At 38.6% G+C, this 12638-nt stretch overlaps 1 protein-coding gene across 1 annotated transcript in view; it reads left to right on the forward strand.

Moving 5' to 3' along the window:
- Positions 1-6565, forward strand: part of Atic (5-aminoimidazole-4-carboxamide ribonucleotide formyltransferase/IMP cyclohydrolase) — a 29209-nt gene extending 22644 nt beyond the window's left edge. The window contains exons 13-16 of the mRNA XM_020181670.2: positions 1983-2075; positions 3252-3434; positions 5257-5412; positions 5697-6565. Coding sequence (XP_020037259.1) covers positions 1983-2075; positions 3252-3434; positions 5257-5412; positions 5697-5816 — 552 coding nt within the window. The 3' untranslated portion in view covers positions 5817-6565. The remainder of the gene's footprint in view (positions 1-1982; positions 2076-3251; positions 3435-5256; positions 5413-5696) is intronic.
- Positions 6566-12638: the final 6073 nt, after the last annotated feature.

The raw sequence follows: 12638 nt of genomic DNA on the forward strand, positions 1-12638 counted from the left end.
TGTTTAAGTTATTTCCTCTTCCATTTTTCTGGAATAAGGCTTCCAGTTTGTTGTGTTTTCTCACTCCCATCCCAGGGGTGTTTCTCATATTCCTTGATCTAACTCAGAATACCACAGTTATATTTGAAGATAGATGTCTTAGTATCTAGTAGACTGCTTTCTCAGAATCTTAAGTAGCAAATTTACAGTTGGTGATTCAAACAGCAGCACATAGGTTTAAGAAAGGATTTAATATATTAATAAAGCCTTGGAATAATAAGTTCCTAAGAAATTCCTAACTGTGGGGGGTTTTCTGGTTTGTTTTTTGTTTTCTTTTGCTGTGCTGTGCTGGGGATTAAACCAAGAGCTTTGCACATGATATGCTAGGCAAGTGTTCTACCACTGAGCCATACCACCAGCCCCTGGTTTTTGTTTATTTGTTTTTGTTTTGTAGTACCGGGGATTGAACTCAGGGCCTCACACTTGCTAGGCAAGCAGTTGAGCCATGCTCTCAATCCAACCTATTGTTTTCTTTCTTTAAGATTAAAAAATAAAAATTGTGGGATCACGTGCAGTTGTAAGACTTTCCCTGTACACTCTACCCCACTTCCCTGAATAATAACATCTTGTAGGCTACAGTAAGTATTACAACCATAAAGTTGACATTGATGTAGTCAAGATGCAGAACACTGCTGTTACCACAAGGAGCCTTCCTGCTGCTCTTTGATAGCCAAGCTTGCTTTCCTGCTGCCTCCTCCCCTCCTTAACCATGGGTAACCACTAATCTTTTCTGTAGTTTTCATTCATTTTGCAGTCATGTACTGGTTTTTGTATGAATTTAAGTTTTTATTTCTCTGGTTAGTGCCCAGGAATGTTCATTGCTCTGTAGTATGGTAGTTACATGTTTAGTTTTTTTAAAACTTCCAAAGTGTTTCCCAGAGTGGCTATACCATTTTACATTGCCAACAACAATAGATGAGTGGTTCTGTTACTACAAGCTTTTGGTGTTTTTTTTTTTTTTTCTGTATGTTTTTCATTTAAATATTCTGATAAGTGTCACTGATTTTAATTTGTATTTTCTGATAACCCAATGATGTTCACCATTTTTTCACATACTTATTTCATTTTTCCATGTGCTTATACACATCTGTTTGTTGTTTTTGGTGAAATGTCTTTATATCTTTTGCTCAATTTCTGTTTAAATTGTTTTAGGTTTTTTTGTTGCAAAGTTTTCAGAGTTTTTTTGTTTGCTTGCTTATTTTAATGTTTCAAGTCCTGGTTCTTTATTGGTTATACAGTTTGCAAATATTTTCTCCCAGTTCTTACTTTTGTCTTTTTATCCTCTTAACCCAGGGGTCTTTTGCAGAGTTGAAACTTCATTTTGGAGGAGCCACAAACTTTACTTTTTTTGAGACAGGGTCTCACTATGTGGTCCAGGCTGTCCTCAGCCTTCTGAGGGCTGGGATTGCTGGCATGCACATTACTGTTTTTCTTTTGTTGTTATTGTTAGCTAGTTTAGTCAGCTAGCTGCACGTAGCATGTTCTATTTTTATTCACTCTTTATATTAAAAGACAGTGACGTTTTTGTCTATTATGTATTACTATATTTGAACTAAAAGTTTATAATGGATTTGTTTCTGAATGTAAGTTTTATTGTATTTACAGATATTTAGGGATACTCTGGTCAAGAACATACCATCATTGTTTTAAACAAATACAAATCTTATGTGATGTGCAGAAGCTTAATCTAAAGTTGTTGCAGAATGTCATTAGCTTGAGCCTATGACATGTTGGGCACTGTGCCAAAAGTTCCACCACAAGTATGTTAAATACTTCATCCTTTTAGTAAAATGTAGTATATAGCATGAGCAGTTCATTTCACTGTCGTTTGCACAACATGACTACATTATAGGTGTGTTATATTAACTGGTATGTAAGAAGTGTAAAGTTAGCTAAAGGAAATTTTTAAAGCTTGGTGTGAGTTACCATTCTGTTTGTTTCAGTTGCCAGCTTCTGCCCTCAGAGACCTCATTGTAGCCACGATCGCTGTCAAGTATACTCAGTCTAACTCCGTGTGCTATGCCAAGAACGGGCAGGTAACCAAGCTGTCAAACTCACCTCGGGGACTGTTGTTTTACAAAATGATATTCAAAATTCCATCTGCCTCAGGTACTGGACAGCTTAAGAGGGAAAATTTGCCAAATTATTCTCTTTTGGGTTTGTCATTATTTACTCAGTACCTTGGTAGACTGTTAAAATTAATGATGATTAAGAAGTAGCCCTGGAACCAGTGCTGTAGTCAGTCGTAGTGCTGCTTGCTGGAAGGAATTGGCACGTTTTTATGGTGTCTTTATTTTGCGTGTGGTGCTGGAGTGGGTTCCACACCTGAGCAGTTGCTCCACTGAGCTACACTCCCAGCCTCTCATCTTGTCCTTTAATCTATTGAGTAGAAAGACTGTTAGACTAGCAATTAACCTAATCTGTTAAAATCACATTTCTTGAGGCATAATTTGGACACAATGAAAATAATTATACAGTTGCATGACTGCTCCTAAAATCAAGATAGAAACGGTCCCCACCTTAAAACAGCTAAACTTGTAATGTTTTGACCTTAGAATTACCTTTGTTTTTCACTTCTAGTATAGTATAAATTACAGGAGATATTCAGCATTTGTTGTGAAATAGGCTTTGTGTTAGATGATTTTGTCCCAATATAGGTAAATATAAATGTTCTGAGCTTGTGAAAGTAGGCTAGGCTTAAACCATTGTGCTTGGTAGAATAAGTGTACTTAGTGTTTTTTTTACTTAGGATGTGAAACTTACTAGGGTTTATAAGGCTGTAACCCCATTGTAAGTCAAACAGCGTTTGTATTGGATGTTTTTGCTATACAATGTTAACTTCTTTCCTTGTGTCCGAACCATTGAATGCAAGGTTCAACTAGTTCATCACTAAGGTCTCTCTGAACTTGGAAGTAATTTTATCATAGCTTCAGCAGCATGGGAGCCCTTTCTTTTTATTGTGTCTTCAACTCATTTCTTGGCATTTGTTGAATTTTTTGGTTCACAAACTGGAGGTTCAGGTCAGGCGAGTGGATATTAATTAGCATGTGACCTGGAAGAGTCTTTCAGAATTTTAGGATTGCCAGCTGTTGAGATTGCTTGATTAAATCCAAGAGGTCGTGTGTACATACAGAATGAATGCTTCACTTTTGACATCCCTTGAGAAGATGGCATTGCTGGAAGAGTTATTCATTTTAATATCTGTTCCTTAGGTTATTGGTATTGGAGCTGGACAGCAGTCTCGGATACACTGTACACGTCTTGCAGGGGATAAGGCAAACTATTGGTGGCTTAGACACCATCCACAAGTACTTTCCATGAAGTTTAAAACGGGGGTGAAGAGAGCCGAAATTTCCAATGCCATTGATCAATATGTGACTGGCACTATTGGCGAGGTAAAAGGCTTATTGAGTTCTGGGTGGATTGTGTTAGTATGTTTACCTTTTTATGTGTAATCGACTTTCTCTTCATCATAATAGAGAGAGGTATAGAAATTCTGTGTTGTCTAACATTATTTGTTCAAACTTTTTGCCACTCCTCATTATGTTCTGTCTCATTTAACTTCATTGATTTCTGTGGGGGGTGGGAGTTGACTGGAGATGGAGCCTAGGACCTGGCACGTGCTAGTCAAGTTCTCTTAACACTGAGTTACATTTTTCCATTCCATGTCATTGGTTTTTGTCCTTTTCTGAAATCACCACCTTTCTCTGTTTTTTTAAAGTTATTATTTTAATTTTGTATGATTGTACTTTCCCTGTGGATTATAAGATATCTCATGTATCAAGCAGATACTTACTGCATGACAGGTGTATATTCTACATTAAATGCACATAAGCTGATAGCAGATAACTAGTGGATTTCTTCTCCCAGCACATTTTCTACAAGGTCCATTAACAACCGGATATGCTTTTGTTACCTTTCATGTTTTTAAATGTCTTCTGTTTTAAAGCCATGTGGCATCATTAATTGCAAACATCAGGTAACTTCCCAAAAGAAAAAGAGCCCTGTTTCTGGACATAGGAATTGCTTAACACAATACTGGGTAGAAAAACCACAGGTCCAGTAATGAAAAACGAGGTGGTCCTATGAAGTGCATTTATTGCATCAAGTTATCCATAGAGAACAGGAATACTATTAGCTTCTTTGAAGAATGAGGCTGCACAGTGTGCCTTGTAACCCAGAAGTCCTTAAAACACCTTTTCTTTTTTACGTTAATACTTTTTGATATTACTGAACAAATGCTGTTAATAGTACTAGAAGAGGGGCATACAGGGTAGCACACAACTGTCATGCCAGCACTTAACTGTCTTGTCCCATTTCTGCTGTTGTGACACAGAGTCGCACAAACTAGGTAATTTATAAACAATAAAAATTTACTTCTCACAGTTCTGGCAGCCTAAAAATTGGTAATTAGCCCTTATCTCTACTTCCAAGATGACACTGCACTGCTGCATTATTTTGGGGGAACAAATGCAGTATCCTTACATTGTAAGACAGGACAAAAGGGTAAACGCACCCCCTGGAATCCCTTTTATAAGGTGCCAGTCCATGAGGACAGAGCCCTTTTGACCAGGTCACCTTCCAAAGGCCTCACTTCTTTTTTTAAGACAGGGAATTCGCTGTGGCCCAGGCTGGCCTCAAACTTGGGATCTTGCCTCAGCGTCCTGAGTGCTGGGATTACAGGCACAAGGCCACTGTGCTCATCAGTCCCACTTGTTAATAATGTTACATTGGGGATAAATTTGAACATAGATCTTGGAGGGGACACAGTCATTCAAATACTATGAATTATGTTTTGATATGTCTATAGCTGACTTTATACCCAAGACTAATTGCTGTATAAATGTAGTTCTAGAATGTGTCAAGGTTGGAGATGAGTGATTCCTTTGAAAACCCTTTTGGAACATAATTTTCTTTTTTGCTTTGATACAGAGTTATAAAGTAGATTTAACTTGTAGATTAAAAAAATATGTTTGAAATAAGCTGATTTAGAATGTGAAAATGATAAGAGTCTGTTTGGTAAACTTAGAAACACTTTCCTTCTGTAATGAAAATGTTTTAAAAACCATCAAAGAACTTCTAAAAATACGGACTGAGCTGTGTCGTTGTTTACAAGTAATCATAGAGAAAATGGCTCAGTGCTTTCTGGCATTGTGCTTTTCACAGGTAAAACTAAAGATGATGTCAGGCTGACCTTCTTCCCTCCCTGCTCCTCAGGATGAAGATGTAATGAAGTGGAAGGCACTGTTTGAGGAAGTCCCCAAGTTATTAACTGAGGCAGAGAAGAAGGAGTGGATTGACAAACTATGTGAAGTTTCTGTCAGTTCTGATGCCTTCTTTCCCTTCAGGGATAATGTAGACAGAGCTAAAAGGGTGAGTAGGAACTGATGTACATTTGTACAGAGTTGAGCAAGAAACAATTTCAGAAATCCTGCTTCTGATTTTTAAGCTTCTTTAAGTTACCTATCAAATGTCTTATAATCAGTAATATTTGGAGAATTACTTAACTTCTCTGTTTGGTATATAGATGACCAAAATTCTACTCTTTTGACTGAATAAATCATTGTTGGCTTATGCTTTTTAGAGGGGTATTTTGATTTTTGCAGTTTTTTATGTGCCACTGTGTTTTGAAAATCAATATTGTTTTTTTCCCTCAGAGTGGTGTGGCCTACATTGCAGCTCCTTCCGGTTCTGCTGCTGACAAGGTTGTGATTGAGGCTTGTGATGAACTGGGAATAATCTTGGCTCACACGGATCTTCGGCTCTTCCACCACTGATATGTGTCACATACCATTTCATTTTCTGCTTCTTTGTAGGTCAACAATCGTGTGAAATTTTGAAAGTACCTTTTCAAAAAATAAAATATTGCATCATAATAGTTGGGTCCATAGTTTTAGGTAGTCGCGTCTTACTTAAAAGATACAGGCTCTTAGACTGACACATCACACGTGCAAGGAACACAAGAGCACCTCTCCTAGAGCTTGGCTGACCTACAGCATTCCATGTGTGAATCCCACAGAAAGGATGGCACAAGCCTTAAGCTCCACATATTTCCCCACATGGGATTCCTTGCAGGCAGGGCCTCTTTTTCATCACATGTCTAAGAAACATGGCTGTCTGCTTTCTAAATAGATTATCCCCTGTGAACTGGAACCTTTGAGGAGATTAGGAAGTCATGTGGATCCCTCTGGACAGTGCTGATGCACATTCTTCCTGTCTTAAGTGAAATGTTTCCCATAACTTTAGTAGCCCTACATCTACCATCTGAAACAACATAAAAAACTACATTTGCTGTTTAGTGTGTGGATATGTACCCCATATGCAGGTTTGTCACCAAAAGTCAGCACAGGAGGAGAGCAGTACCTCTGCATCAGGACATAACTGTGTGACTGAAGGTGTAGCTCAACAATATAGCTCCTGCCTAGCAAGCCTGTGAGGCCCTGAGCTCAGACCGCAGAATGCAAAAAAAAAACATGGACATAACTGCATCCATGTACCCTGCATGTGTTCCACACTCTTGACATAATAGAGTACATGCATGGTTGGCTAAAACCTTTTAGCAACATTCACCACAATAGGTGATGAGTCTTGCCTACTTCATGTGTCTTTAACCTACTCTCTTCCTAAATAAAAATCTTTAATTTTTTAAAAGTCTTCTTTGTAAGTTTTTTTTTTCTCTTGAGTCAGGGTCTCTTATTCCAGACTGACCAGGAACTCCGTATGTTGCACAAGCTGGTTTGAACTCACCATCCTCCCACCTCTGCATCCCAAGTGCTGGGATTATAGGCACATGCTGTCTTTTATTTCTTGAGACAGGGACTCACTGTGTACCCCAGCCTGGCCTGAATTTGTGATCATCTTGTCTCCACCTCCCAAGTACTTTTTTTACAGGTGTGCATCACCACACACAGTCTGTAAGTTATTTATATATTAACTAATCTTGCAATCCTTACATGGTTCCCTTCCTCATTGAAAAAGACTGAGGTAAGTGATTAAGGTACTGCAGAAAAAAAATGCGTGACTTCTGAGGTTAGATCACAAGACACTGCACTCTCAGCCTTAGTTTCTTGCATCACTTGTTCTGGAGTAAGCCCTGGCCACTTTGTAAGGAATTGTAAGCAGTGCCGAAGAAAGCTGCCAGCCTGTGAGTAAGCCATCTCTCAGCGGATCCTTCAGTCCAGTTCAGGCCGTATCTGGCTTCTACCTCCTGAGATAACTGAGCCAGAACTGCCCAAAGGAGCTTTCTATGAATTCCTGACCTCCAGATACAGAGAGATTCATGCTGTTGTTAGTCACAACACAGGGTAAGTTGCTATGTAGCAATAAGTAGATAATTACAGATTCTGGCTCACAAATTACTAAGTATGCTTTTTGTCTCCCCCAAGTTATTGATTATTCCTTAGCTTTACTGAAGGTAAGCATTAAGGTTATAATTACTGGAACAACTTTGGCTCTGTTTAACACAGTATTGTCTAGCCATGTTTATGCATGTAATTTTACCAGCTGTTACCATTTTGACTCTTAGAAAATTATGTAACATAACCTCATACCTGGGAAGTAATGATGGAGTCTCACATTGTCCCCTTCCCTCCACATGTAAAATAGTGTGAGAATCGATTAATTTGATCAATCTGTACATCAGCATTAACTGCCAAATTTTGCAGTACCATTCTTTGTTTTTACATTTATTTTTAATACAAGGGGGTTTCATTGATAATTCTACACATGCATAGTGTACTTTGAACAAATGCAACCTCCTCCATTTTATTTCAATTCCCCCATTCTCCCCTTCTAGTACTAATATATTAAGAGTATTTTTGTAAGCATAACTAGGCAATAAAGTTTTCCAAAAGGATTAAAAGTACATACAGTTCCCTAACTTAGTTTAACTTACAATTTTGACTTGATAGTAGTGCAAAAGTGACATGCACTCTAAGTAGAAACTATACTTCAGATTTAAAGTTTTTACTTGGCTGGGCACAGGTGGCTCATGCCTATAATCCTAGCTACTCAGGAGGCAGGGGATTCCAGTTCGAAGCCAGCCCAAGGCAAATATCCTGAAAAAACCCATCACAAAAAAAAAGGGCTGGTGTAGTGGTTCAGGTGATAAGAGCACCTGCCTAGCAAGCGTGAGGCCCTAAGTTTATACCCCAGTACAAAATAAATGAATTAAACTTTTTACTCTTTCTCGGCCAGCAATATGCAGAGCAAAAGTCCCTTAGGCTTGGCAGACCATAACTCCCAGCTGCATGATCCTGAGAGTAAACAATTGCCACACAGGAGTATGCTGTGTTGTAAGCTATGCTATTCAGTAGGTATGTTATATCCATCTTCTATGTGTGGTATTTTGAACTTGGTAGTTTATCAAGCTGTAACTCCAGAAAAAGCTGAAGAGCATCTATTCAGCAGGTGGTCTTCCATTTCATTACTTTCTACATTGTATCCATTATGCTATTGTCTGTCCCATCTGTGGAGCGCTTTATTTCAGGACTTGTATTTTTTCTCTTCTATGTCTAGTATATTACTAATTCTTTTCAAATCCTGTTCTGAAATGTGCTCTTACCCCACCTGTGCCCTGCCGTTCAGGTAGGCAGAGCTTGAGGCAAGATAGTTGGTGTGTCCTTGGTCCTAGGAGTTCAAGAAGGGGAAGGTTGAGTGAGTCCTGGTGAGGACCACCAAGCCACAAGACCCATCATTCATTTTTTACTCCACAAAACAATTCAGTTTAGGCCTATCAATAGGTTCTTTCTCATTTACCCTCCCACTGTCTATCAAGCAGTAAAAAGCTACCAGCTCTCACCCTGTCACTGAAAACATCACCAGTTCACTTCCTAGGTGCCTTTTGTTTGGCTCCAGCTTACTGTTTCCATTTATATTTACTCAGGTTAATCTTGTAGGTAGCCATAGCCAAGGAGGTACACTTTGGGAGAGTCTGAAAACTAACCAGTTAAAACATTCAAAACTGCCCAAGGGGATGAGGTATGGTGGGACATGCAATCCCAACATTTGGGGTTTGAGGTAGGATTGAAAGTTTGAGGACAGCTTGGACTATAATAGGGAAACAAAACCCAAAACACCTCAGAACCAGGACTGAAGTTTCACTGACATTTAAAGGTATAGTAGTCATAATGATTTCCTGTCTGCTATTGAAGTGGTTTTGCCTGGTTCTGTGACATCTGCTTCTGCTCAGGCCTGGATCCATTTCCTTTCCATACAACACAAAAACCTGCAGGTTTTAAAGTTCCCAGTTACTTCCATTTCTGGACACTCTTTAATCTTAATTTTGCTGAACACTGCTAGGCACAAATTTATCTCTGTTTTAAATTATGCTCTCCCTCCTCCCCCACAATATATGTGTGTTGGGTTTTGTTTTTCAGAGACAGTCTCACTATATAGTCCACACTGGCCCAAACTTGCCATCCTCCTGCTTCAGCCTCCTGGGTGCTGGGATTACAGGTAAGAACTACCATGCCCAACTACAAATTTAACAACAAAGAAAAAATTTGTAGTAAGTCATGCATAGGGAATGGTGCATGAAACATTCACTGGGTGTTTAAAGAATAATTTGTAAGTGGACACCTATGTCACCAGCAATGAGGTCAAAACAGAACTTTGCCAGCAGCCCTCCACATTCTTGTACTTGATCGTGGCCCCATCCAGGAGATCATCTCTGTGCCTTTAGTATAATCACTGCCTTGTTTTGCTACTCAGCAGCTAGGTGCTCTTGGATGTGTGCCTTAACTTCTTGTGGTTTGCTGCTTCTATAGGATGGGATGGATTCACTCCTTGAAGAGGCTGAAAAGCTCTGGTCAAAAGCATATGCCCTGAAGGTCTTGTCAGGTTTAAGTCCCAGCTCTGGTACCCAAAAGCTGTGTAATCTTAGACAGTTCACTTAGCGCCACCCTCACTTTCTGCTTGTAGAATAATTAATAACAATCTTCACCTCTTAGGGTTCCTCTGAAGAGTATTTACTCTTCAGAGACAAAATACTAAGGGCCTTTCGAGAACCACCCGGCACATGATAAATACTGTTTGGAAAAAATGCTGGTTATTATTTTCACATTGCTTTTGTATGCGTGGAAGCATGGGAAGCACTGGAAGATAATTATGGAAATTATTATGAAAAGCAGTAAGTGTATATTTATGCATGCTTTTACTTAAATTTCCAAATTAGTAACCAAAATTTATTTGAGTTCCTTCAGCCTTCATTTATTCTGTTTTCCCATGCCTCACTTCTTCCAATAAGCAAAAAGATATTAAAGACATTCTGCTGGTGACTCACACCTGTAATTCTAGCTACTCAGGAGGCAGAGATCAAGGTCCAAAGCCAGCCTGAGTAAATAGTGAGACCCTATCTCAAAAAAACCCTTCACAAAAATAGAGCTGGTGGAGTGGCTTAAGGTCTAGGCCCTGATTTCAAACCCCAGTATGCCCCAAAACAAGATAAAATTCACCATTTTGACCACTGTAAAGTGTACAATTCAGTGGTTTTAAGTATATTCTAAAGTTGGGCAGCCATCACTATTTCCATGATATATTCATCATCCTAACATGAAAGTTTGGGAACATGACTCAAGTGGCATAGTTCCTGTCCATAAATTCAAACCCTAGTACAACAAAAAAGAAAAAGAAAAAAAAAGCTTTGTTCCTGTTACCCATTGCCCACATACTCTCTGACCCCGCCCCCAATCCTAGGCGATCACTTAGCTCTTTTCTATGTTCATGGATTTGCCTATTCTGCACATTTCACATAAATGGGATCTTACAATATGTGGCATTTTGTGTCTGGCTTCTTTTACTTAATATTTTGAAGGTTTATGCTGCAGAATGTTACCAGCACTTCATTTCTTTCATAGAAAAATATAATTCCGTCATACGGGTGTAATACGTTTTGCTTATCCACCATCGGCTGATGGACATTTGGGTTGTTTCTACATTTTGGCTGTTAGGGATAATGCTGCTATGAACATTGTGTACAAAAGTCTTGGTGTGAATGTTTATTTCCAATTCCTTTGCTATATAACTGGAAGTGAAATTGCAAGATCATATGGTAACTAACTTTTGGAGGAGCCACCAGACTTATCCACAGCAGCTGCACCATTTTACCTTTCCACCAGCAGTGTCTGAGGGCTCAAGTACCTCCATGCATGTTCCTGACTCAAAAATACTGAAAATTTTTCAGTTCTTGGCTCAGCATCTTACAACCAATGCTGAATGGCAGAGATGGGCAGGTCTCATTATAAAGCCCTGCCTAGTGATCTCCTGGCCAAGGCAGTGCTGCCTTCTGGAATGAACTGGCCCTTTCCAAAGTACTGTGATGCAAAGAGCTTTTTGGTGGAATCTTTGACCTAAATGCAGGCTGAGGATGGGCAAGTTCATTCTATGCCAATGCAGAATACTAACTCCAGGTCCATGGCCTCATGCAGCCTCCAACCAATGCTAATTTCAAGCCTTTGGGGGACTCCACACAAGAGCTATTTGAGAGATAAATTTGGCTCCTAGGATTATTAAAACTTACATGTCTCTAAAGAGTAAGTAAAAAGGAATTCAAGGAAATGTAAAACATGCTTTCATATCTCATACCTTTCTCTACAGAGAAATGTTAAAAAAGGAATTTCCCGTTTGGGGCTTTTAGCTGGAACACCATTTCTCTTGCTCTTTTATTACTACAGTATTTTCTTCTCTTCATTTGTAATTTATATAGGTTTGTGTTTGCAATTCAAATTGAATCTTTTGTTTTAATGAGGATAGAGTGGGACATTGTGGTAATGAAAATAACTCATGTCTCAAATATAAGTGCAGTAGACATGAATCTTCTGTCTGTACAAGGTCATCTTTATGCTGCTTCTGCTTTGCCAGCCTTTTGGTAATCTTTAAATGTCCCCAAACATGAGACGTTCCAACGGTGGCCTTTTTTTTTTTTTTAAGAGTTAAATTGTATCCCTTGAAAATAAGATTTTTAAAATTGTAGCCTGCCACTTTCCCTACCACAGTAATGGGAATTTACTGAATAGGAAGCAATTTCGGCACTTAAATGTGCTGATGTGATGTTTCTTAATCACTTTAATGAGTTTCATACAACTAGAAATGGAATAGAATTTTCAATGGAAGTATAATTAAATAGAAAAAGTCATTTCCTGTACTTGTAATTTCCACCTGATCATTTCTTTATTCACTTCCCTAGAAAGTGTGCCTTACAGGCTTATACTGATATTATTATGGACTAATTTGCATAATTCATTTAGGCCATTTGAGCTGAAAACAACATAAATAGACAATAAATTTCATGACAAATCAAGTACAGCATGGCACAGTAAAACTTCAGAACTTACTTTCTTTTAAAACTCTAATAATATTTACTAGTTTCACCTAATTTTTCTTGAGTTGTCCATTTCTTGCTTACATCCAGATTGGTCTTTTTAATTGTACCTCTCAGTGTGGTTTGCTTAAGACAGTTCTTAGGGGAGCCAATAATGTGACCCGTAAAAGATTTTTAGAAGCACGTGGTTCTCATTTGATTTTTGCTGAGAAATGCTCAGTAAAAGAAGAAAGCTTTATCATTCTTACATTGTGATGTCTACACAGAAAAGACCACTTAA

The sequence above is a fragment of the Castor canadensis genome, chromosome 4 (genome assembly GCF_047511655.1).
Source record: "Castor canadensis chromosome 4, mCasCan1.hap1v2, whole genome shotgun sequence".
Classification (NCBI taxonomy): Eukaryota; Metazoa; Chordata; class Mammalia; order Rodentia; family Castoridae; genus Castor; species Castor canadensis.